We start from the raw sequence: 27396 nt of genomic DNA on the forward strand, positions 1-27396 counted from the left end.
GATCGGGCAGTGTTTCGTTCTGCTGTGCATGGGGTCACTATGAGTCGGAAACGACTCGACGGCACTTAACAACAACAACAACAACAAGGTCAAGAGTAATTTGAGAAGCAGCTTGGTTAACTGCCTTGTCTGCAAGGTTGCTTCCCTTAATTTCCCCACTCTGTGTTATTTCTGAAAATCAAAAGATCTGGGCAAAGTTGGCAGAACCCTCAGTCATTTCTTTGTCATTTCAAGTGCAGGCAGCATGGATCTAGCCCAGTTGCTTGCTAATACTGTGACAGTCCCTCCCATTGTAGGTTTCTTATGTATTTTCTTACTATTGCAGCTGCAGCTATGTTGCTACTTGATTATTTTGGCAAGAACAATTATCAAAGATCTGTTCAAGGCTACTCAACACAAGTCTGTCTTTTGCATACTTTATAGGATCCTTTAGAGAAGCAATTTAGAATAACCTGTGCCTTTTTGAGGCCTTGTTATACCAGTTGATATAAACAGTCTTGTCTGTTTTAAATGTACTTTTCAAATAGACTAATTTATATCAAAATTTCTCACAGTAGCTATTAAAAGTCTAGGTATATATACATACGATACAGCTAACAGGGACAAAGTTACAATAACTTATTAGCCATAGGTAACCACTCTGAGGGAGTAAGTTGTTGGGCCTGTGGGTCTCAAGGGACATCAAGCTCAGTTGGCATAACATACTATACAAAAACATTGTTCTACATCCTACTTTGCTGAGTAGCTATTTGAGTCTTAAAAGCTTTCAGGCAGCCATCTAAGATGGAACAGTTGATTTCTCCTCCTCCGGAGCAAAGAAAAATGAAGAAAACCAAAGATACATGGAAACAATTAGTCCAAGGGACTAGTGGACCATGCACACCTCAGCCCACATGACCGTGAGACCAGAACTAGATGGTACCTGGTTACCACTGTCAGCCACTCAGAAAGGGATCAGTGTAAGAGATCCTGGAGAGAGTGGGAGAAAAATGTGCAACAAAACTCAAAATCATAAAAATGACCAGGCTTACTGGTCTGATAGAAACTGGTGAAACACCCGAGACTATGACCCCTTAGTCATTTTTGGGGCATGGAATTCCCATGGCTACCAGCCATCTAACAGGTGTATAAAGTGAACATTTAAACCAAGTAGGTACACTCCTTAGAACAGTGAACCTTGAGAGATCAGAAGAGCAGTATTTGCACGGGGAGATAGCTCAGAGGGCAGGAATGCATAGGAAAGAAGGACACAGGGAAAAGGTAACCAAAGGGAGGATGCAGAAAGAGAGCTGTTGCATTATGGGAATTACAGTCAATATCGTGAAACAAAATGTATATGAACTGGTATATGGAAAATGAATTTACTCTGTAAACTTTCACCTATATCACCAAAAAAAAAAAAAAAAAGGGTCCAGACACAAGCAGCAGTTTTTATTAGAATGGGAAAGAACTAAGATTTTAGGCAGCCCCATGGAAAACATCAGCCTTGACCTTCAACTTGACAGAAGACCGGAACTTAGCCTCTCTAGACGAGAGGAAAGCTCTAAGAACAGAAAAACCATAAAAACTCATTGGTCTGTGAGGCCAGCTCAAAACCAGGCTTATGCAAAATACAGGCAGTCCCCAGGATGAGATGTGTTCCTAACTCTGTCTTTATGAAATTATAAGTAGGTCAAGCTAGGTGCATTTTTATTTAGTCTGTCTTTATTGCATAGAAAGGCTTGAAGCTTTGTCAGTGGTTTAAAAGCTGCATGTGTAGTGAGAGGTGTTTGTGATAATTTATTGTGAGTAGCAGTTGGTTCAAGTGTTTAAAAGTGAGGGCAAATTTGTGTAACATTAAAGGGCGACGAATTGTTCATAACCCAGGGACTGTGTATACCACACAAGACAGTCACGGGACCACCGTACCTTAAAGTGTATGTAACAATTCTTGGATGAAATTGACTCAGTTGAAACAGAAAAGACATTGCTTAGCTAGACTTATTAACTTGCCAGAGTCTCAGGTGGAAGGAGATTAGCTTTTCTTATGAAACCTGAGTATTGAAAGTTCCTCAGTGGAAAGAAAAGTTGATGCAAATGGGAACTCATTTTCCTAAAATGGAAGGGGAAAGAGCAGATGGAAACTCATTAAAATGATCACTGAAATTCCAAATTACTTCAAATGTATTCAGTTTATAATGTTTTTGACCATGAACCCCAAATCAGCATCCTGGTGTGTGGGGGTTTTGGGGGAATCCAGGCTCGTTTATCAAGGATGTTAAGAATGGGTTGAAACTCTGGTCTCATTCTTTCTGAACTTAATTCGTTTTTCTGGCTAGAGACCTAGTCTCTTATTTTAAAAAACAAGTTACTCTAATTGGAAATTACTTAGAAGTAGCCACTGATCTTCTGAACTATCACTAGAGAGCTCAAACAGAAATCCAAATCCAGGTGATCACAATAGGCATCCCAATGAGATTTTTAATCTGGCAATCTTGGTTCTCTGACTTACTCTGCAGAAGACCAAAAGAACCCCAAAGTGGCCACTGATTTTTCCAAACTGTGTTTAGTAAGGTTTAACAAGATAGTAAAGCTTACTTACAAGAACAAAAACAAATCCATCAATAAAACTTGAAGAGTTACAAAGCTCTCTGAGCAGTGTTTGGATTCAAGAGGCTATTTACCTTGAAATGACTACTGAAATTCTGTGAAGATGGAGAGCTCAAATGGCTCAGCTAGTACAAAAGCCCAAGTCCTCGCTATCTCAGGGTCATTATAGGTAATACACCTTCAAAATCCTACTACTGATGCCAAATATGTCAAAAAAACAAAATCTCCACACTCTATTAGAAGTGAAAGAAAAGGGTTTTATTAAAGAATAATAACAACTCTAGTCATGCAGCACATAGTGGATTACGAAGTGCTCCGAAGTATAGAAAATGAGAAGGGCTTTTTATAAAAGAAGTTGAGGGAAATAGTAACTGTTTTAGTTATATATTAGTAACCATAAGTGATAACATGAGTTAGTCTATAGCTATCCTGTAGCCAACCTGTGCAAGCATTTTGCAAAAATGATTCCACTTAACTTGTAAGGGCACGGGCCAGCTTGTGCAAAAGCATCCTTTCTGAGGACAGTCACAGTTTTGCCCCCTCCCTTGTTCCCTCAGAGAAAGAGCAAGTTAACCTGTTACTGTAATTTTGACCCAAATGCCTCTACTTTCTTTAGGTCTGCTAGCACACACTTGAAGTTTTATCAGGCTTATTTGACTACTGTGTTGAGAATACTGAAGTGAGTAAGCACAGAAGGACAAGAGAAAACAGAAAGGCTATTTAATAATCCAGGAAAGAGATCGTTGGTGTCTTAGACTGGGGTAGTGGCAGTGGAGGTGTGAAACGGTCAGATTCTGGATCTGTTTTGAGGAATAAGCCAGTAGAATTTGCTGATAGGTTGGATGAAGAGGAAGACATCAAGAATGATTTATAGATTTGTGGCCTAAAGAACAGGACAAATGGTTTTAATTTATTGAGATGGGTAAGATTGCAGTTTTGAGGGAAAGATCAGGAGCTCACTTTTTGACATTCAAGCAGAGTTCAGAGAGGCCTGGCCTGGATATGTAAATTTGTGTCATCAGTCTATTTATGGTATTTAAAGCCATGAGACTAGATTAAATCACCAAAAAATGATTCCAAAGAGCTCCAAAGACTTAACAGTGGGTTTTCCTATTTAGGGGTGGTGGTAAGGACTTTGGATACTACTCTGCCTGAGAAAAGAAGTTTTGAAAAGTTTTTTAACAGAAGAGTACCATAATCTGACTTATGTTTTGTAAGGATCACTCTGGCTGAGCAGAGCATAGACTATAAAGGACAAAGAGTGAAAGTAAGAAGCCAGACCATTTAGGAGGCAAGCTATTGCTATCGATTAAGCTAGAGATAATGGGAGATTGGACAAGGGTTGTATTGGTGGAGATGGTGAGAAGTAATTGGATTCACGATATATTTAAAAGTTAGAGCCACAGGCTTTGCTGATTGGTTGGATGTATAGTATGGGCACTAGTGGTACATATTCTATCTTTGCATAAAATTTCTCTTTGTGACTCCTCATCAAAGATATTGGGTGTGTTTAAATAATGTTTGGGCAAGAGAAGATGGCATCAGGTCAGAAAGCAGTCAGTCTTAAAATATTTGAGTGCTCAGCACCCTGCTCCAGACACAGTGGGGATATGAGCAAGACAGGTACAATCTGGAGAAAAGAGTACATTGAATAGAGCAGGTCTGTTTTGACGTTTTGAAATTTTGACAGTCTGGGGGTAGAGTGAGAAGACAAGTATAAAAAGTCTTGGATTAGAATTTGTATGTTAAATTTTCAAGGTGGGTGATTTATTTATAATACTTTAAATACACTCTTCACTAAAAGGCAGAAAGTAGAGATTTTTAAAATTCTAAAGAGATGTAAGTATTAATCAAATCTTTAATGGTTTATTTTTAATTAGGTCCAAACTAAATGACATGATAGATGCTATTCCAAAAAGTAAGAAGAACAAGAGATGTCAGTTGCACTCCTTAGATACACACAAACCAAAACCTTTGGGGTAAGTAGAATTGAGAATACCAAGATGCTTTGTCACTGTTATAAATGTTGATTGTATTTAATTAAAAGAAAAGGCACACTGATAGTTTTATTGTTGTTAGTTGGTTAACTCTAACATGGTTCAAAATATGTCTGTTTGTTCTGTGGGACTTTTTACATTTACACTATAGAGATTTTTCTTTTTCAAGAAAATTTTCTTTTTCTTACTTTCTGTTTCAGAGGAAGTAAGATGAGAGCTATGTGGAAATTTTTATAGCCAATATTAAGATTTTCAAAGTAATCATTCTTTGATCTATTTAATAGTCATGTGTAAGTTATTTTCTTGTGTTTTTCTCCTAGGTCTCAATAATTTATCAAGGCTTTTTTTTTTTTTTTAAGTCTTGAATTAGTTATGGCAATATGTATTTATTTAACTAATTGGCAGTTATCATCTTAGTTAGGTACGACAATGTGCAGGGCTGCTTTTGCTCCTACCCCCCGCAGCATATCACCACAGTTGTCCTCTGCCAAATTCTTTGGGGGCAGGAGTGGTAAAGAGAAGTCATGGAACGTAAAGGGAGTTTCTAAGAAATAACTTTTGTTTTTGAGAGAACAGAATGCTGTTAAAACTAAATTTTTGAATAATTTTTAAGTTAATTTTTTAATATTTGTGCCATTGACACTATTGTTAAATAGACATTTTCCTCTTTGATTAAAAAAATAAAAGATCTGATGACCAGGTGGTAAGTAGTATGTTAAGTTATTCACAACTTGTTCTTTTTTTTTTCCCCTATACTCAGGAAGAAAACTTAAAAAAAAAATTATGAAAATTGCCAACCCATAAAAAAAAAGTAGGAGTTTCCAGATTGAATAGTTACCAAGAGTTTGCCACATTTGTTTCATTTATCTACCTATTTCTTTGTTGAAATATTGTAAAGCAAGTCCCAGACATCATGTTATTTTATTCCTACATACTTCCACATGCATCTCTAAATATATGGACATTTTCTTTCATAACCACAGTGCTGTTGTAACAGCTAACAGAATTAATTAAAGTAATCTAATATGGTTCATATGGGAGCTCTGGTAGCATAGTGCCTAAGGCACTTGACTGCTAACCAGGTGGTTCAAACCCACCAGCCACTCCTCAGAAGGAAGGATGGGCAATCCTACTTCCGTAGTGATACTGCCTCGGAAACCCAAGGAGGGGTCGCTAGGAGTCAGGGCTGACTCTATGGCAAATAACAACAATATGGTTCATAGTCAAATGTTTTCAATTATCTCTAAAAATGTCTTTTTATAGTCAGTTCTTTTGAATCAGGATCCAAACAAGAACCACAGTTTACATGATACGTAATTGTGAGAGTACTTTGAACCCAGTAGAGGGCTGCACAACCTAAAGTGGTTATTTAACTGTAATTATTACTTCATGTACCTGATTAGCCAATATCTTTAGTAGGATTCCTGACTCTAAAGAATTCATAATTCAGTCTGATTTTCTCATTAGATAAATGACCTATTGGCTGAAACCACAGAGTAGTATGGTATAGTACTTAGTGCTAGAAAGCCTGCTTTCTGTTTATTTTGACAGTTTTTGTTATGCATCGATTCATCGAGGAACTAGAAAGCAGCAGATGCCCCAATACCTCACCTCACATGTCTGTGTTCATTGCTGCCTACCTTCTAAGACTGTCCTTTTACTTTTGCTCTGAATTCTATCTCCTTTCTACTGAGTGACTTTGTCAGATACCTACTTTTATTAAATTGGCATATGCTTACACTTTCCTATCTTTCAGCTTAAAAAAACAAACCTCCATTGACTTCACATTCCCCTCCAGCTATAGCCCCACTAGATGGGAAACCAAATGTTTAAAAAGTTGTTTGCTGAGTATGGAATCCGTATGAATGGAGTTAATTCACTTAATAAGTGTCTCCTAAGGTAGTTTCAGTTACTTCCATATCTGTGTGGTTATCAGCCAAGATACTTTTCCACTTTTGGATATTATATATTTCCACCATTGACTCAAACCCTCCCCCCTTTTTTTTGGTTTGGACTTTCTCCAAGGAAAGTATAATGCATTTGATTAGGTTTCAGACTAATAATAACAACAGCAATCCAGGTCAGCACTCCTGAGAGTATTTTCCTATCTGTGAGTGTAAAGCCAAGTTATTGTCTGTTTGGAAGTAAGTTTCAAAAGAAACTTCAAAAGAAAGGTCTACACTGGAGTTGTAGGCCTTGTAGCTGATGATTGATCTTAGAGAATGCTCCCCCCTCCCAATTTGTATTGTGATTTGGGTGAAAGCTTACAGAGCAAATTTGCTTTCCATACAGCAGCTCACATATGCTTTGTCTCATGACACTGACTGTGATTTCCCATAGTGCAACAGCTCCCCTCCCACTTTCTCCCCATAGTTAACCTCTTCCTGTGTCCTTCCCTCCAATGCACTCCTGTCCCCTGAGGTGTCTCCCTGTGCATACACAGCCTTTCTGTTCTCCCATGATTGATCTCTCCAGGGAGTGTATCTGCCTAATGTAAATGTTCAGCTCACATGCTGTCTTTTGTTTGGCTGGAAGCCACAAGAGTAAGTTCAATTGCAGGACTGAAGGGCAGGTAGGAGCATAGTCTCAGGGGTTCCACCAGGCTCTATCAGACCTGCAAACCTGGTCCACACTGGTCCCCCACTCCATCCAGGATCTCCTACATAGATACCCCTCTAAGTGGTTGGCAGTGGTAGGTGGGCACCATCTAGTTCTTCTGGTTAGAGAATGCTTTTTAAAATTATCTAGGGGGATAGAGTAGAGTAAGAGAAAAGATTGCTGAGGAATTCAGTTTAATGGTGGAAAAGAAGCAGCCAGCAAGGAGACTTGAGAGTAGCCAGAGAGGTAAGCAGAAATCAAGGGAAGAGTGTTTCAAGGAGGACCGGTTAGCTGTTTTGGATGCTGTACTGAATCATTAAGGACCTAAAGTGTTCCTTGGATTTAGCAACACTGACGTAATTGGTGATCTTGAGGACCGGTTCTGGTGGCTGAATGGAAGCAGAATCCAGATTGGAATAGGTGGAAGGGTGAGTGCAACGTAAGATTATAGGGGCTTAGCTGTTACTGGAAAGTGTGGGATTAGAAAAAGGAAGTAGAAAGACCACTTTTTCCATATCCTTGACCTTCACAGAAGGGAATAATATGAAGACATAATAAGGTTTAGAGAGATTATAGATAAAACCTCATTTGAACTGTAGAATTTTCTCAAGCTCTTATAATGCTTTTATATTCTGATGATGTAATAATCACTTCCCAGCTGATGATGTAATAATCACTTCCCAACTCATTCATTCTCTTCATGAACCTTTTCCTCAATTATGAGAACTTGAGTTCTCAGTTCTAGGAAATTATGGATTGCTGAAGCATGATTAGAAAGAGAGGAAATACAGGAGTTGAGAGTAGAAGGGTGTTAATGTGGAAGGCAGAGCAGGAGTTGAAGTTTTTCTTACCATAAGTGATGGGATCGCAGTTGTAGCCTGAGCCTTTGTGAGGTGAAGCAGGGAACTGGACTCTGTGTATGACCTTATATAATGGACAGGAGGATTGAGAAATACCTTTTTAGTTACATAGAGTAGATTAAAGATTGAGAGGTTTTTCCATCTCAAGCATACAAGGTAATCAATTTCTAAAATCGTAGTGAGACCTGGAAAAGAACAGACAGGAGCCAGTTGTTGAGAATCATGAAAAATCAAGCAGACGGTCTTTGAATGGAATATAAGCATTACTCTTAGTATGTACAGCTGCAACAAAACAAAATGTACAACCAGTGCCTCATTGAAACCTGTGGGAAGAGAGATTCTGCGAAGTTTTTAAAAAATACTTATATAGTATTTATTATTCATTTAAGCTGTGTAAAGTGTTCATCTTATTATGCTCTCTTTATTTTAGTAAATGTAAAAATATATTTACTTAATAAGATTAACTCATGACTTCCCCAGCTATTTGTAGATGTGACTTTTATTGCCAAGGGCTAGCTGTGAAAAGGACTGGTTTTTAAAAAGTCCATTAAGTAGATAAAAATTGTTAGAATTTTCAATTTCTGGAAGCTTGATACATGTTTATAGGTGAAAATACAATAAGCCCTTTTGACTTTAAAACATTCCAAGTAGATTTGCTCATAAAATACTTAGTGTATTAACCAGTTGCTATCTACGTGAATGTAAATGTTACTACATTGTATTGGTTAAACTTGATAGTCAAGGAGAAGTTTCTGTAGAGATGTGAGCACACATTTAAATAACATTTTAATATGATTAAAGTGGTTATATAATTATATACAAATTTTCAAATTTACTCTAATATCTTAATGTATTAAAGAGTTCATGATTTTAATTAAGAGTATAGAAATAATTCCTTCAGATTATCTCAGTCTCACTAAGACTTGTACTATACTGTACTACAGTGAAGGGAGCAGTAGCAGTGTCAGTTCAGAGAAGTTAAGTACAGATAAGAGAAGTAGTGAAGACCACAGGAAGGACAGCAAGTATAGGATCATTTTCCATTATGGACCTTTCCAGGGAACGGCCAGGTAAAATCAAGCAATCCTTTACTTTTTTTTTTTTTTTGAATGTTTTTCCCTTCTACATTCTTTCTTTTCATTGATATTTGTTTCTTTCTGCAGAGGTTGTTGGATGGATGTATGGGAACTAATGTCCCAGGAATGCAGGGATGAAGTAGTTTTAATCGACTCTAGTTGTCTTTTAGAAACACTAGAAACCTATCTGCGAAAACACAGGTGAGTCTAAACGTCATTGCGGTGTAGTGTGAAAAGGTACCTTAGCTGTCAGTCATCCAGAGTGACCTGTCACACTGACCTCCTTTGTATAGTAATACTCTAGTTTTCCATCAGTACCTGCCACTGGCAGATTAATGTCAGGGTAAGCAGTTCCTTTATAAGCTTTCAGTGTTAACCCTTGGGTTGAGCCAGCATTTCCCTTTCTGTAATTTTTATATATTGGTCTAGACTAGCCTTTTCAGGAAATACAGAATGACTGATAAAGTTAATTACTTTGGATGGAAACTCTGGTTATCCTTATTCTTACGGTCAAATCATTTTCAAAATTAAAGTTAAATTAGCAGCTTCTCATATAATAATAGTTTCAGGTATTTCTTCTGTAATTGTTTGTCAAAACCTAAAAATACAGTTGGAATTTTTGTGCCTCATGTACATACAAGTAATTTCAGATTTTTCTTTTTAGAGTACTACTTTTACAAAGGGATTTTCTCACTTTGTCACTAACATTTGGAAATTTGTAGGGAAGGAGAATGTGGTAGGAAAGGAAACTGTAAGGGAGCTACCTAGAGATGGCATTCTTGAGGGGAGTTCTTTTTTAATATAAATTTTGTCATGTGCTGGGTTTGTGGTTGTATGTTCTTTAACCTCAGGAAAGGTAATACACTACTTACCATTCACCTACAAAACATTTATTAGGTGAATGATAAAAATGGTGTTACCAAGATTTGTGTTTATTTTAAATAGCAGTGAACTAATGATTTAATTTGTGTACTTAAGTTTATTAGATGTGTTTCTTTTTTCAGTTACATACTTTTTTGCTTATTTACCTTTGTGGCTGGTTATACCCAAGAGAGTAGAGAATGTATTAGTTATTTGGAGTTTAGAGGAGACTATATAGGCAATCTACTTCCATAGTGATACTGCCTCGGAAATCCAAGGACGGCTCACTATGAGTTGGGTCCAACTCGACGGCACATAACAACAACAACATATAGGCATGAAACATATATAAATACATAGATTCCTTCTTCCTTTAATATGAATTGGTCCTAATATTCTAGTCTCTAATATAAAATGAGGTGCTCTGGTGGCATAGTGCCTAAGGCATTTGACTGCTAACCAGAAGGCTGGCAGTTCAAACCCTCCAGCCACTCCTCAGAAGGAAGATTGGACAATCTACTTCCGTAGTGATACTGCCTTGGAAACCCAAGGAGGGATCTCTATGAGTTGAAATCAACTAGATGGCAGTGAGTTTGGTTTTAGTTTTGTTAATGTAAAATGATAGCTTTTTTGGTGATAAATTACTAGTTGTCAGAGCTGATATTTCAGTTACTAGATTTCTGTGTTTTTGAAGCAGTGTTTTATATTTAAATTTATCATGGGGATTGATACATAGTAAGGCTTATTTGGAACAGTAACTGGCACATGGTAAGCACCCATTATGTTTGGTGCTTTTATTATTATTGCTGAATTGCCCCTTAGTTAAGGAGTGGTTCCTAAATGTCAATCCTAAAGGAGTCCATGGACTCCAAGACATCTGGGAGAAATAGTACATTAGAAATGAAATGTTAAGAAACTGTGAAACTGCTGCCTTTAAAAAAATTTTTTTTTGTGCAAGGTGACTTTTGTAATGGGGAAAAGATCACTTTAATGCCTTCCATATAGAATTTTTAAATTACTGTTTACTTACATGTCTATAGTTGTACAGTCAAATTTATATTAAACTATTCAATATTAATGCCTAAGACACTTGACTGCTAACCAGAAGGCTGGTGGTTCAAACCCAACAGCCACTCCTCAGAAGGAAGATGGGGCAATCTACTTCCGTAGTGATACTGCCTCGGAAACCCAAGGAGGGGTCACTATGAGTCAGGTCCGACTCGACTGCACATAACAACAACAACATTCAGTATTTAACATAGTGAAATACGGGAAAGATAATTCAAATGTTATTACTGGTTCAAATAACGTATTTGAACATTTACTTAGCCAGAAAATTTGCAAGTATTTTTAGTTATATCTGTGTTCATTTTTAAGGCATTGGTGAAGATAATTATTTATAGTTACTTGTCACCATTATTGCCTATTCACCAACTAAGCCAGGGAAAACCTCTGTTTTAGCATACATTTATTTCAAGAAATATAGTTTACCTGTTATTGGGCCAAGGAACTCTGGTGTTTTAGTGGATAAGGCACTTGACTGCTAACCAGAAGGTCAATGCTTCAAACCCATCAGCTACTTCATGCAAGGCAGACTGGGTGATCTACTTTCATAAAGATTTATAGCCTCTGAAACCCAATGGGGGTTGTTATGAGTCAGAAATGACTCTATCGTGGTGAGTTTGTTTGATTTTTTCACTATTGGGCCAGAAAGACAGATGCATATCAAACTAACTCATGGCAATATAAGAGTAAATAGTATAATAGGAAGTACAATCAGGAATAATAAGAATACAGAACTCAAAACCACACTAACTGCCATCGAGTTGATTCCAACTTATAGCAATACCCATTGGATTTCCTAGGTTGTAAACCTTTATGCAAGCAGACTGCCTCATTGTTCTTCTGTGGAGCAGCTGGTGGGTTCAAACCACTGACCTTTTGGTTAGCAGCCAAATGTCTTAACCATTATACTACCAGAGCTCCTGTAAGAGCACAGAGAAGATTGAATTCTAGGTATGGCAGTTGTAGGAAGGCTAAAGGTGTTAAGGAGAAAGATATGAAGAGGAGTGGGGAAAAAAGCAGAGGAAAAAGACGTTGAAGTAGAGACACATCAGCTATATTCAGAGTACTCCATCGTGTACATGGTGTGTGTGGGGGAGCAGAGTGAAGTGGAGAAAAGCATGAGAGGAATAGTGAGATTTGGGAAATAGTAAGAAGTCATTAAATGCCTTGGTGTAAGGAGTTTGAACTTGATAGACAATGGGAAGGGTTTTAAGCTAATAGTGAGATAGCTTTGTTTTAGAAAAATTATTTTGGTGTGAGAGATGCATTAGTGTTAGGAAGAGTAGAAGCAGGGAAGCCAGTTAAACTTTTTTTTTAAATAGTCCAGATAATAGACCAGAGCATAGGGAATTAAAAAGAAGGGTCCCTATAAGAGATGTAAGAAAAATAAAGTTGATACTAGTTGGCATCCCCTCCTCCCCTCAAAAAAAGGAGGACCAAAGGAGAAGATGGAATTGTCTGAGGTTTTCAGCTTTAGTGACTGTGAATGGTGATGTGCTTAACAGAGATTGAATATCTATTGAGTTATCTGTGATGTTCTATCATTTGTCAGTATGGGTCTGGCCTCAGGTGAGAACAGAGGCTTGAATAAGGCTGTGGCTTTAAAGTCATCTTTATAGATGTGTTGGCTAGAGCCATGGGAGTAGATGACTCCTTTGCTTCCAGCCCCAGGAAGATAAATTGAGGTCAAACAGATAAAAATGTTCTACTACAGCCCATTTCTGAGAGAGCTAGTCATTCATTAATACTATGAGCCTGGCTTTTTCATCCAACCAAGTTCTTCCTTTTTTCAGAAATTAAAGATAAAGAAATTTGACCCTATTGTTTTTTTCTTCTGAGTGAGTAATCTTTGGTTTCTAAAAGAAAATTTCTTCCTTTTCTTCATTTATATACTCTTCTACACTGCTGCCGTATTGTATACACTAAAGTATAAACCACACTTCTAAGCATATATATGTATCATGTCTGTGTATTGAGAGATGCGTTTTTTGGAAAAAAAGAATTTGACATTTTGGAAATTACCATAAAATAAAAACACATATACCACTTTCCCATACCCCACTTCCCCCCCCCCAAAAAAAAATGCATAACTGTAAAAATTTGAATAAGGGTTTCCTAACTGAAGAAAACTAAACTCTTTTAGTAAGAGTCACTGGTATGTGGTCTCTGTTGTTCCACTTCTGACCTGTACAAATAGCCCTTGAAGCGTAGATACACTAGTCCTTGGCAGCTAATGTTTTCTGGGCATGAATTTTGTGAAATGACAGGTATACTTCTGCCTCATTATTTCAGACCTTGTGCGTCTCTAGTTTAAAAAGTAATTTGAAAATGGAAATCTAGCTATACCCATGTAATCTCTAAATTTGTCTTTACCTTTCATGTGTATGTTTTTAATGTGTGATGAGTTTTTTTTTTTTTTTTTTTTTTTAAAGAACTTTAGATTGGCGGGGAGTGCAGTTTTCTAGTACACTAATGTGTATCACATGAAATAACTACCCAGCCAATTCTAATTTTGAGGCTTTTCTTTTCAACAGGTTTTGCACTGATTGCAAAAATAAAGTCCTCCGAGCATACAATATCCTTATTGGTGAACTTGATTGCAGCAAAGAGAAGGGCTACTGTGCTGCACTTTACGAAGGCCTGCGGTGCTGCCCACATGAACGGCACATACATGTTTGCTGTGAAACAGACTTTATTGCACATCTTTTGGGTCGTGCTGAGCCAGAGTTCGCAGGAGGGTATGAGTATGTAATTTGCTAGAATGGGCTATCTAGCGCTTTGCTTCATTTTATTACTGAAAGTTTATTTCCATCACCTTTTGCCTCAATACATATGTATAAAGTATGCCTATAAAGATAGTGCTTTCTTTAAAATGTGCATGTCTTAATTAAGTGAATATAAAACAGAGAAAGTACCTTGTGGTGTTGGTTCAGTCCTCTGCTCCTTGTTGCTTGAAGGGAGATAGGCTTTTTGTGGCTTTCATTATTATAAATTATCATTTTTATTTGAAAATGATGAGCTGAAAGGGATTGTTTTGCCCCTTGGTTCGTGCATTACCATGTTTAAATTTTATTCACTATGATGGTTTTTGCTTAGGAAGGGAACTCTGCAGCAGGGGCTTAAGAAATGCTTTATTGAATATAATTCATGAACTGTGTATATTATTATTAATAAACTATATGAAAATCTAAAAAGTATCTCTGGCCTTGTTTTGAATATAAAATCATAAAAGGCAGAATAAATGGAACCCATTTTCCTTTTATATTTTATATATCCTAATTTGAGTGACTACTTTCTGCTAGGCATTTAGCATATAAAAACCTTTAATGACTAAAATTCTGTGAATATTTCTACTAATGACTGGCCTACAGGACTTTTGCTCATGATTGAATCACTTTGATACTGTCTTTCTCCTTCCCCTTCCAAAAACAAACTCAAAATATAGGTGTTTTGCTATAATAGGAAGGGGAAAGAAACTGTCATGGCTACTCTGAGCTACACACTTAACACTACTCATAAGCTAGACGCTTAAGGTATCTCTGTGTTCAAAAACTGTCTTTTAAGTGCCAGTTCCTGAATTACCCTATTTTTAGCAGTGGAATGAATTCTACATGCATGTGTATTTCTCACTATGTCTGCCTGTGTATTTACGTATATACTAACAGTATAAATACGTAACTGTCTTGTGATTAGGTTGTTTCTAGGTATGCGGGTTGTTTTAAAAACCTGGGTTTGCAGATGTGATAGCTATATTTTACTATTTTGGTTAAGGGTATCAGGAATTATATGTGATCTCCTTTATAGGCGAAGAGAAAGGCATGCTAAGACAATAGACATAGCTCAGGAAGAAGTTCTGACCTGCCTGGGAATTCATCTTTATGAACGACTGCATCGAATCTGGCAGAAACTACGAGCAGAAGAGCAGACGTGGCAGATGCTTTTCTATCTTGGTGTTGATGCTTTACGAAAGAGCTTTGAGGTACTCATAGTGAGTTTATTTCATTATCCAAACATGCTTAAGTCAAGTTATCGGACTAAATCTTAGTCTAAGCCACAGGTCGTGCATTTCATCAGAGACCTATAACCCACTGATACAGTTCCATGGTTTCTGGGGAAACTAGGTTTGTGTGGCTGGGATGTTTAGAAGGAGAAGTTTTGAATTCCTCTTTTTTAATTTTGTTAATCATCAGCCTTGGTTTTTAGACTTTCTTAGAGTAAAAACTCAAATCGATGATTATTTAACAAGATACTGTTAGGAAACATAACCAATGAAAAGTTAAAATCAGCCAAAAAATGAGCAACAAAGCTACAAACCCTTAGTGAATCCCAGTTTACTTGTTGATATCCAGTAGAAGGAAGTAAATGCTGTCTGAATGCCATGATATAAAAATTACCTTTTAGAAGCAAAAGTCTCTTTATGATGCTGATAGTGGGTTTAGTTTGTGATTTGTTAGTCTTTTCCTTTTTTTTTAATATGGCTCCCTAGAATATATGTTTTTGGCTAGTGAATAGTTTATTATATTCTTGGATATAATTATAACCATGTCACTGGTCCCTTTTGAGAATGAGATGAAATCCGTCCCTGAATTTCAAACATCCTGTTCTGAGGGAGGAGTATCAGGAGATTTGTGTGGTTCTTGGTGAACATAGTTCTTTATTCTTACTCCTTTTCTCTTGTACATTCGTGTAAAGATCTTCTACTCTGATCTTGTAATAGCCTTCTCATTGTATGAGTGGAATGTTTGCTGTGTTGAAATTTGAAACTGGAATATTGTGTGTTTATAATAAAGAGTATGTATATCTTTCCCTATTGGGATTAGTTGTATATTGCCTTCCTGAGTAGAATTTAAGAGAAGAATTATTTAAGATATTGAAACATAAAATTCTTTGTGAGAACTATGTTGCAAATTATAGCATGAGATACCATGTTCTCTGTGGGTGATACTATTTAAACCTGACAAATGAAAATTTCCATGGAAAATAAAGGAAATGTTTAGACCAATACTCATTCTCAGCTTTGTTTTTATAATAGATGACTGTGGAAAAAGTACAGGGTATAAGTCGATTGGAACAACTTTGTGAAGAATTTTCAGAGGAGGAACGAGTAAGAGAACTCAAGCAAGAAAAGAAACGCCAAAAACGGAAGAACAGACGAAAAAATAAGTGTGTGTGTGATATTCCTGCTCCTTTACAAACAGCAGATGAAAAGGAAGTAAGCCAAGAGAAGGTAGTGTTCTTTAATACCAGCTTATAAATGTATAGTATTGCTTTAGATAGAAGGATAACTGTTTTGCTAGATTTGGGTATTTTCCACTATGCTTTACCAGATGTGACCTCCTGCAGTTTGAATGTTGGCTTTTTCCTACTGTAATCTATGTAAGCCATAATTTTTAATGTCGTATATTTGTTTTATTAAAACATTGTTGCATATTTACCTCTTGACATTTGTGTGCTCTTAGGATCAAAGTCAAAATGTGGAAAGTTATCTCTCTCTGTACATGATCTGGAGCAGCAGTTCTTAACATTTCTGTCCCAGGACCGCTTTACATTGTTAAAAATTAAGGTGCTGCCAAAGAGGCAGGGAGGCCGCATCTCCTGATGACCTCCTCTGAGGAGGAAGAGGAAGACAGAATCACCATCAATAGCACAAGGCCTATTCCTGCGAGGCCAGACATGCTACCTCCCTCTAGCCCTTTCCTCAACCGTGATACCAACTGTTCTCCTGCAGCACCCACCACCTTTCTTCTGAGTTTGATAATTCGCTGCAGTGGCCACACAGCACTCATAGGTTATGGGGTTTAATAGGGAAGCACCAGGCTACAATTCAAGTTCAGGAACAACGCTCAGTCTCTCTCAGCCCGCTGTCTTTTAGCCAACAGTCTCTCACAGTCTCTCTCTCTCAGTAGTGTGTATCTCTTGGTGTCTCTCTCAGCAGTGTGTGTCTCTTGTATCTCTTTCCCAGCAGCACATGTCTCTCAGGAGCACATTTCTCTCAGGAGTGTGTTTCCTCTCGGGAGCATTTCTCTCAGCAGTCTGTCCTTCTCAGCCAGCGGTCAGAGTTTTCTGCCTCTAGGAGGCCTTCTTTTGAGCCTGGCAGAGTGGCCAAACTAACCAATCATAACATCAGAATTCTGAACACCTGAGAGAGAGCGAACTTCCTAGAATATTGCTTTGTGCCACTCTGAACAGAAAAAGCCCAGGTGGATAACTTTAATGATCAGGAGCTACTCAGTTGCTCAGGGCAAATTCCACTGCAGAGTTTACAAAGACTAAAAAGCCATACCAGGTAATTTACTACACCACAGGTGCCCAATGATCTTTTAGGAGCTCTGATAACATAGTACCTAAGGCATTTGATTGTTAACCAAAAGGCTGGTGGTTCAAACCCACCAGCCACTCCTTGGAAGGAAGATTGGGCAGTACTTCCGTGGAGATACTATCTTGGAAACCCAAGGAGGGGTTACTATGAGTTAAATTGATTCGACGGCAGTGAGTTTGGTTTAATTTGGTTTAATGAGCTTTTATTTATGTGTGTTGTATTAATTAATATTTACTATATTAGAAATAAAAACAAATATTTCAGTTATTATTAATTCATTTAAGCATGATAATAAGTCCATTAACATGAATAATACTTTTGAAAATAACTGTTTTCCAAAACAGCATGTGAGTTAAACATTTACCCCAAGTAGACACACGCCCTGGAGAGAACAATCATGGGAGAAGGAAGGGCTGCTTATGCACAGGGAGATAGCTCAGGGTGCAGAAGAGTATGAAGGGATGGACACTGGGAGGAGGTAACTATGGGGAGGAAGTGGGAGGGGAGCTGCTGCATTGTAAATTTTGGTCAATGACATGAGACAAAGTATATGTGAACTGCTGTATGAAAAGTGAATTTACTCTGTAAATCTTCACCCAAATCCTAAGTAAAAAAAAAAAGAAAATAACTGTTTTCCAAAACAAAAAAAGAAATGAAAGTAGAAAGAGGCATTATTTTGTTTTTTTCTAGTCTCTTTAACATTTGTCCTTTAAGAGGAATCAGCTGTGTTCTTATAATCTGCTTTTGCATTCAATCCGTTTTCAAATGTTGAAGTATATGAAGAAGATCTGGTCTCTGAGATTAATATATGGTAGGACAAGGGAAATGAGCCCTGGTGGTGCAGAGGTTAAAATGCTCAGCTGCTAACAAAAAATCTGCTCTATGGGAGCAGGATGTGGCAGTCTACTTCCATAAAGCTTTATCGTTTTGGAAACCCTATGGGATATAGATTGCCCAGTCTTCCTTTTGAGGAGTGGCTGGTGGTTTTAAACTGGCAGCCTTCTGGTTAGCAGTCAAATGCCTTCGGCACTACGCCACCAGAGCTCCTTTTTTGTTTGTTTGTTTTTTATGGGGTAGTTCTACTCTGTCTTACATGGTCGCTATGAGTCAAAAATGAATAGACAACAGTAAGTTGGTTTGGTTTGGTTTAAGACAAGGGAGAAGTATTTTAACATAAGCCTTTTCAGATAGCAGTGGATGTTCTTTGATACTACAACTTGATAACTGGTAGCTTCTTGAAGATTAGGTACAGTGTGGAATCAATGGTCTTTCTATACTCAACATGTTAAGTTAAATTCCATTGGTCTTATTCTTTGAATGGATCTTTGAGTTATTGCGTGATTTTGAAACATCATAAATTGGTCATTTGAAAGATAATGGTTTACCCATAGTACAGATCTTCTGGATATATTGATGTCTCCTTATACAATATGAAATAACTACATATGTTAAAATCACTACAGATCTAATCAGAAAAGTCACACAGAATATTAAAAAGATGTCTACTCAAAGGTTGATATTTAATGAAATTAATACTTTTTATCATTTTATCAAGAGAATTCATTAATGAAATACGCTTTTTTCTCCCTGAGAGTGTTTGACAAGTGAAGAACATAATGACTGTTAGTAGAGTTTGGCAACACTACCTTCATTTGTGTGAAGGCACCAGCAACTTTCTCCACCACTCTAAATGTCAACACATTGAATAAGGAAATAACATCTTAGTATTATTATGAAAATAGTTTTGACCTTACAAACTTCCAGGGTCAGGGTACCTGCAGGTGTCAGTAGCCTACACTTTGGAAACTCTTATCCTAAATTTAGGAGCCCTGATGGTGCAGTGGTTACAGTGCTCGGCCATTAACTAAAAAGTCGGTGGTTTGAACCCACCACCCGCTTTGTGGGAGAAAGGTGTAGTCATCTGCCTCCATAAAGAATATAGCCTTGGAACCCTGTAGGGCAATTCTACCCTGTCCTATAAGGTCTATGTGAGTTGGAATTGATTCAATGGCAATGTGTTTGGTATCCTAGATTTAACTGATATCATTAACTCTTAACTGTATTTTAGTTGGTTTGCAGTCTTGAAGCGAATCGGTAGTGTTGTGTGAGAATAGTTTTTTGGTTATTAACTTCATAACTCCTACCTAATTGGTTAATGCTAAGAAAATAAGAATGTAGCCACTATGTGGGCACAGCTTTTTATACTATCTCTTAATGTTGATTCTTAAAGGAAACAGACTTCATAGAAAATAGCTGCAAAGCTTGTGGCAGCACTGAAGACGGCAGTAGTTGCGTAGAAGTAATTGTTACCAATGAGAACACATCATGCACCTGTCCTAGCAGTGGCAATCTTTTGGGGTCCCCTAAAATAAAGAAAGGTAAGTAAATGCAGTTTATTTTTAAAATTAACTCTTAAAGTCTATTCTTAGTTTTAAACTGTAAAAACTTTTAGAGATTGTAGAATTAAGAACTGCTTTATAGCCTTAAGAATATCCTGTAATTTAGTCAGATCCAGTATTTTCTTTATCTTTATGATCTTTGAATTGTTACTTGACTAAAACAATAAACTTAGAATATCCCTAATAGTATATTCATTATTTAATTGTGATTCCTAGTTGGCTCCCTTTTTGTCTCAGTATTTTTACTGGTGTGTTAATTGCAGCCATTTGTAACTTTCACCTGATTTATTCTCAGGCTTATCTCCACACTGTAATGGCAGTGATTGTGGATATTCATCTAGCATGGAAGGGAGTGAAACAGGTTCACGGGAAGGTTCAGACGTAGCCTGCACTGAAGGCATTTGTAATCATGATGAACATGGTAGGTTCAGGTTGAGCTTCCCAATTATTACGACTGCATGATTGATTTTAAAGCATAAATAAACAAGAGGGGTTATTGCATTCTACAGTGGATGACTCCTGTGTTCATCACTGTGAAGACAAAGAGGATGACGGTGATAGTTGCGTTGAATGTTGGGCAAATTCTGAAGAGAACAACACAAAAGGAAAAAATAAAAAGAAGAAAAAGAAAAGCAAGATGTTGAAATGTGATGAACATGTAAGTGTCGTAAGTTGCATTTCTTAAACCTTTACTGTTGCGAGAGCAGCCTATTTTCCTTGGAACTGCATGCATATATAGTTTAGCTGCTAGGATTTTTGTTTTTGTTTTTCTTTTTTTTTTTTTTTTAAGAATGACTTTATACAGTTTGCTCATGTGATTTTTATGTGTGTCTTGTGTCCAGCAGATCATCAGAGTAATAAATCCAATTCATTGTTGTCATAATACTGTTTTATTTAGTAGCTGTATAGTCTTGAATAGTTTGCTTACTTTTAGTTTTCTCATGTGTAATGCTGGGAAGATAGTCTCTATCAGATTAGATTCTGCAAAAATGAAGTGAGGTTATATTGAAGTTTTCATACAATGTCTGGTAAAAGTAAGTGCCCAGTAAATGCTACTGCTGCTCCTGTTCATTGTTCCTTCTAAAGGTTTAACTATCTTACAGGATATTTTTTTCTCCAGATATTTTTTTTCTCCTTAAAGAATATTTGCTATTACTCCCTGCGTTTTTACCTTGGAAATTCTTTGCTGTGGTTTCAGATCCAAAAGCTTGGAAGCTGTATTACAGATCCAGGTAATCGAGAGACCTCAGGAAACACCGTGCACACAGTGTTTCACCGTGACAAGACCAAAGATGCACATCCTGAAAGCTGTTGCAGCTCTGAAAAGGGCGGACAGCCACTGCCTTGGTTTGAGCATAGGAAAACTGTACCACAGTTTGCAGAACCTACAGAAATGTCGTTTGGTCCCGATTCCGGAAAAGGTGCCAAGAGCTTAGTTGAACTCCTTGTAAGTAATCCAAAATGTCTTCTTACGGACTGCTGGTTGCTCAGTACATAAAGGTGGGAGGAGCAGTATTGATGGGAGGTAAGGGGAAGCTTTTAAGAAATTCAGGACAGTATTTTGTTGTTGTTTGATAACTGCATTTCTCTTCTTCCACTCTTGCTTTATGCAACTACTTTGAAGCACATTTCCTTATCCTTTGTATCAGAGGTGGCAGAGACTAGTTGGGAGAGGGGAATAAGAGGTGGTACTGTGTTCTGGAGGAGCTCTGGTAGCATAGTGCCTAAGGCACTTGACTGCTAACCAGAAGGCTGGTGGTTCAAACCCACCAGCCACTCCTCAGAAAGCAGATGGGGCAATCTACTTCCGTAGTGATACTGCCTTGGAAACCCAAGGAGGGGTCCCTATGAGTCAGGTCTGACTCGACGCCATATAACAACTGTGTTCTGGGTCTGCCTCCTTAAAGGAGGGTTATTATAAACAAACCCTGCCTTTCTGAGTAACAATTGATGATATAGTTGCTCTTCTAGACTAGGAAGGAATATAGAACCTGAACCAGATGGCACCTACTTTCTAGGTTACTTCATTTAGGTGTTGTGTGGGATAAAAGCATAACTGAACTTGGGAAATCTTTACAATTTACATCAATTCCTGAGACTTTGGATCAATTATATCTGATTCCATATGACCCAATGCATACATAGTGTGTTTGATGCTGGGGATGAGTATGGAGAAGGGTGCTATCTTATTCATAGCTGTTAGGTCCTAATGGAATCAAATCCTTTGCAGAATGGCATGCTCCTTATGCTCTAAAAATCCTCATTAAAGGCTTTATATGACTGAATTGAAACTAAAAAGTTAGGCTTAATTTAAGTCACAGTTTTAACTGTTGCTTTAATTTGCAGGATGAGTCTGAATGTACTTCAGATGAGGAAATCTTTATCTCACAAGATGAAATACAGTCATTTATGGCTAATAACCAGTCTTTCTACAGCAATAGAGAACAATATCGACAGCATCTGAAGGAGAAATTTAATAAATACTGCCGCTTAAATGATCACAAGAGGCCCATTTGTAGTGGCTGGTTGACAACGGCTGGAGCAAATTAAATAAATAAAATAGCTCTGTCTTTCAATGAAACACTCAAGATGACTACTGCGCCTTCTCTTTCAAAAAAAACTCTTAATTTAGTGACTTACGGCAAAATTTTATCTTAAATCAATGTGATTCCTTCTTGTTTTGGGCGATGGTGGAGGTACCCTCATTAGTTTGTTCTTTCTTCAGGCTTGTGTCTTTAGTTGCGTGGCTCACAGGCCTGCCATATGATTTAAGCCATCTCTTTTCATTAAATGTTTCTCTTCCTGTGAAACTTACTAAAGCAACCTAGTGGCAAAAAGTAATGTTGTACTTATACTTCTGTACAGAGATGACAATGAGCTGAATATATGGTTTTACAAAGTAGACATCCACTTGCGAAATGTTTGGATGTAATGTTAAAGCGCAATGTGCAAAATTTAAAATAAAGAATATTTATTAATATGCATAGTAAAATTTGGTGTACATGTTTCTACTTAATGTGTGGCAGTATTTTAATATTTGCCACTTGTGGATTTGTTCCTTGGCTAGTGTTGATCTTAGAATGAAGAAAAATGAGGATAGAAGTTCAGATTGAACAGAAGACAAAATTCTTCCCTTGATCACAACTGATGACTTGGGAAAGTAGTCTCCAGTCATTTGTTTTGAAAGAAATAAATTTGCTGCAGTACCTTTAAATACTGGCTAACATTTTAATTTCTCAAGAGACTTTAATTGCTGTTACCAAAAATTCCCTGATAACACAAAACCCATTGCCTTCAAGTCGATTCCAACTCAGTGACCCTATAGGACAGAGTAGAACTGCTCCATAGGGTTTCCAAGCCTATATATCTTTACAAAAGCAGACTGCCACATCTTTGTCCCATGGAGCAGTTGAGTTTGAACTGCTTGACCTTTCAGTTATGAGCCAAGCGCTTAACCACTGTGCCACCAGGGCTCTTCCTGATAACACAGAGAACCTTAAATTTAGAGGTTCATTTCAGCCCAGAAAAATGAAAACAAAACTTGGCAGATTTTCAACCAAAGTTGCCTGATACAGCATTTAAAAGTGGAATCAGAAGGCTGTGCTGAGAAGGAACCACACTGGTCTACATAAGTGCTTGCATGTTCAGCCTTATCTGGTTTCCATCAATAAAGTCAGTATGGCATTACAGTTCACTGCAGTCACAGGCTGGCTGTGTGAGTTCTGAAGGAGATTCCCCAAAGAGTAGCATTTGTCTGGCATTTAAAAGGCTCAGTCAATAGCTCAATAAACACATGTATTTGGAGCTTTGTGTGTCTGCATGTTGATAATACTTGGTGAGCAGCAGACATTCAGTGGGACAGTCAATACTGTTGCTCAGTGGGGGTGGAGTGAATTTTATGGGCTTTAAGCCACTTAATCAGATATCAAATTTGGAACTGCAGAAGCTTAATGAGAAAAATTTTGTATTTGGTGGAGTTTCTTTGATCCACCTCCTGAGGTGTCTTTTAGGATTTAAGTGTGTAGGGATTGGGGCAGAGGTAAGATGAGTTATGGTTGATCTCTGATCCTTGTTTGTTTTCACTCATCCTGGAATTCATAAAAAATGATTAACAGTCTCCCATACTCCTTGGCTCTGAGGCCATTCCCCACTCTGCCACCCATTACAGCCAAGTGTTTTCTTGAAACCCCTAAAGGCAAGGGTTAGTTTTGTTTTAATTAATCTTTGCCCTCGAGGTCTAAGACATGATAGGCAAATGAGTGCTTTTATTCTGAATAAATAAATCAACCATATTCATAACTTCTTCCATTGCTTGCTGGGGTGGGGTTCAAGTGGTTATTCAGAGATGGCTTTTCTTTGGAAGGATGGATATATTAAGTATGCAAAAGAAAGGCAGTTTTCAGCACTTTCATGAAACATCCTGAGTGGTCAAAGAGCAAAGTGAACTCCAGTCTGAACAAAGCTAGCAACCCAAGAAGAGACAAAAGGGCTATTTTTTTTTTTTTTAATTGTTGCTGAGAATATACATAGCAAAATAGACACCAGTTCAGCCATTTCTGCATGTACAATTCAGTGACATAGATTATATTCTTCAAATTGTTCAACCATTCTCTCTCTCCTTTTCTGAGGTATTCAATCTGTGGCTAATTTTTTTTTTTTTAAGGCAGTGTAAGAGCGCATCCCTTGAACTAAGATTAAACTTCCTGTAGTCCAAACCAGACTTCACCACTTTGTTTCATTATACTCATCTTTAAAATAAAGAATTATCTGAACGGGTGGTTGTGCAGATTAAAATTAGGTAAAATTAGTGCCTGATAAACGTTAGCTATTGCTTTAATCTTTAGTATAAGTGGTGGTATGTTTTCTCTAATGGGGTAGGGATGAGGGCAGGAAGTGGCATATATAGTTGAAGACAGTTGGGCCACTTAAGGATAGAATTTCCCAATACAAATGTACCTGGAGTATTGCCATTTTTACTCATTCTACTCTCCTTGGGTAGTAAAGCAGGGTGACTGGTCAGGTAGGATGCGAAGAGCCCATCCCGAGATCACCCAGTGTCGATGGCAGAATCACTACCTTTTCTGGGCTACGGTCTTCCATTAATAGCCACAAGATGGTTGGGGAGGGCGTTGAAGTCACCTTAAGTGCCCTTAATTTCTCATCCTGGTTTTAGGGATCAGGAGAAAGGGAGACTGAGCAAGAGGTAAGAATATATGGATCTTTGGGGCTGGAGCAAGCCCCCGCTAAACCTCGATTTCCCTACCCCAATGAGAAGAGATCAAGGGGGAAGAAATACAGCACGCTCGCAGGCCCGGTTCTACCTGGCACTGTGGGAGGTACGGTTCCCCTCCAACCCCGTCGAGGGAGGGGCGAACTTGCTGGGCGCGAGGGGGCGGGACCGGAAGGGGTGGGGCGGGGCGGCCGGGGCGGTTCTTCGTGGGATGTCGCTGGGCGCGGACGACAGGGGGGTGGAGCCTTGTCTGGGGACTGGCCGGGATGGGGGGGGGTCGAGGTGTCCCTTGGACTCCGGCAGACCGGCGGTGGCTGGCGCGGCGGTGACAAGAAAGCGGTCTGGCTTCTCTGACTCAGGGCGGAGCACCCCAATCCAAGTGCCTGTTTCGCAGAGTGAGGTGGGCGGGCGGCCTGGTACCATGGCCAGGGCCGGCATGGCGCGGTGGCGCGACCGGCTGGCGCTGGTGACGGGCGCTTCGGGGGGCATCGGCGCGGCAGTGGCTCGGGCCCTAGTCCAGCAGGGACTGAAGGTGGTGGGTTGTGCCCGCACCGTCGGCAACATCGAGGTAAGGCCTGGCGGGGAGCCGGGACGCTGTAGGAGGCGTCGTTTCCGCGAGGATCGGGCTCTAGGTGGGGGATGGGGAGTGGTCGGGCCCAGGCTGGGGTGCTGCTCTTATTTGCCCGCCTCTCAGGGGCCATTTGCAGCGGGCTTTGGGGCAGGAGGAATGGATCCTAGTAGGGGAGACCTCTAACCTTCGCTCCTTTAAGCCTTGTTTTTTAAGGGGACGTTTTCGCCTGAAAGCCCCTCCTCCAGTGTACCAAATCTCTAACCCCCGGCATCTTTCTCCGCCATCATCCTGCCTGCCAGGATCAAGGGCTAGGCAATCAGGGAGAAGGAAAGAAAGCTTTCTGACTTTAATGGTTAGGATGACTACTGGATCGCTTCCTCTGTTCCTAGACCTCACCCACCAAATGAGGCAAAATTTGTCGGCCAGTCAGATGAGCAAGAGCTAGAGGTTTTGGTCATTTTAATTTTTGACCCACTACTTACCGTTCGGGAGCTCTGGTAGCATAGTGGCTAAGACACTTGCCTGCTAACCAGACGGCTGGCGGTTCAAACCCACCAGCCACTCCTCGGAAGGAAGGTTGGGCAATCCTACTTCCGTAGTGATACTGCCTCGGAAACCCAAGGAGGGGTCGCTATGAGTCGGGGCCGACTCGACGGCAAACAACAACAACAACAACAACAACTTACCGTTCACTGCCAACCAGAAAGGTGACAGTTCAAACCCAGCAGCCACTCCTTGGAAGGAAGATTGGGCAATTTACTTCCCTAGTGACACCGCTTCGGAAACCCAAGGAGGGGTCTCTATGAGTCGAATCCGACACGAGGGCAGTGAGTTTGGTTTTTGTTTGACTTAGGGTTGGGATGGGAGTGGAGTTTTTCTGAGGAAGCTTAGCCCCGACCCCCAAATCTGAGTGTTAACCTACACCTTATGGGCATAAGGTATGAATGGAATATTCACAGGAAATCTTTCTCAGATTTCACTGTCCTAGGACTGGACTGGGGAGCTCTGGTGGGAAATTGCCTAAGGCATTTGAGTGCTAACCAGCAGGCTGGCGGTTCAAACTCACCAGCCACTCCTCAGAAGGAAGATTGGGTAATACACTTCTGTAGTGATACCGCCTCAGAAACCCAAGGAGGGGTCGCTGTGAGTCAGATACAACTCTACTGGCAGTGAGTTTGGTTTTGGTTTTGGTTTAGGTGGGACTGAGTAGGTGAAATTGGCATTGAACACGTGAACCGCAGGGGGATAAAGCAGTGTGGAAGTGGAACTCCTGGAGGTTTTTTTCTTAACATGGGGTTGTGAATCCCCTTAGTTGTGAACAACAAGAACTCAAAGAAAGATAAAACTAAGTTGCCTATGTTGGAGGAGGAAGAAAGGAGACAAGGGAAATTTCATCATAGGTTGTCTTTGGGTTTGCCCCTGGCAAGATCACTCTCTGGGTTTGGGCTAGTGGCCTACCGCAGGGCTTTATCTCTACAATTGCTCAAAGTCCCCAGGCAGGGAAAGGGTAAGGAGGCCTTGGGTGGGGGTTGAGGGAGAAGGCATACAGAAAGGAGAACTGTCCCCTCCCTTGCTGCTGACCAAAGTACACTTTATAGCTTTCCTGATAATCTCAAGGTCATCTGGCTCTACCACTGCCCCACTTTGCCCCTCCCTTTTCTCTGTTTAGAGGAGCTGGGGGCCCAGGCCCAGCCTTGGAGCCCAGAGGATCAGGCTAGAGATTGTTGTTGTTGTTGTTATGTGCCGTCGAGTCGACCCCGACTCATAGTGACCCCTCCTTGGGTTTCTGAGGCAGTATCACTACGGAAGTAGGATTGCCCAACCTTCCTTC

At 39.1% G+C, this 27396-nt stretch overlaps 2 protein-coding genes across 2 annotated transcripts in view; both read left to right on the forward strand.

Annotated features, from left to right (window-relative positions):
- The window catches only part of GGNBP2 (gametogenetin binding protein 2), a 44947-nt gene extending 22633 nt beyond the window's left edge, over positions 1 to 22314 (forward strand). The window contains exons 4-14 of the mRNA XM_042781926.1: positions 4470 to 4568; positions 8989 to 9114; positions 9208 to 9321; positions 13581 to 13790; positions 14851 to 15025; positions 16079 to 16273; positions 19596 to 19743; positions 20060 to 20185; positions 20274 to 20422; positions 20963 to 21211; positions 22111 to 22314. Coding sequence (XP_042637860.1) covers positions 4470 to 4568; positions 8989 to 9114; positions 9208 to 9321; positions 13581 to 13790; positions 14851 to 15025; positions 16079 to 16273; positions 19596 to 19743; positions 20060 to 20185; positions 20274 to 20422; positions 20963 to 21211; positions 22111 to 22314 — 1795 coding nt within the window. The remainder of the gene's footprint in view (positions 1 to 4469; positions 4569 to 8988; positions 9115 to 9207; positions 9322 to 13580; positions 13791 to 14850; positions 15026 to 16078; positions 16274 to 19595; positions 19744 to 20059; positions 20186 to 20273; positions 20423 to 20962; positions 21212 to 22110) is intronic.
- A 3101-nt stretch (positions 22315 to 25415) lies between these two features.
- DHRS11 (dehydrogenase/reductase 11) overlaps positions 25416 to 27396 on the forward strand; it is a 9889-nt gene continuing 7908 nt past the window's right edge. The window contains exon 1 of the mRNA XM_007947887.2: positions 25416 to 25562. Coding sequence (XP_007946078.1) covers positions 25416 to 25562 — 147 coding nt within the window. The remainder of the gene's footprint in view (positions 25563 to 27396) is intronic.

The sequence above is a fragment of the Orycteropus afer genome, unplaced genomic scaffold, assembly GCF_000298275.1.
Source record: "Orycteropus afer afer isolate SDZICR_OR568_19922 unplaced genomic scaffold, OryAfe1.0 scaffold00196, whole genome shotgun sequence".
NCBI lineage: Eukaryota > Metazoa > Chordata > Mammalia > Tubulidentata > Orycteropodidae > Orycteropus > Orycteropus afer.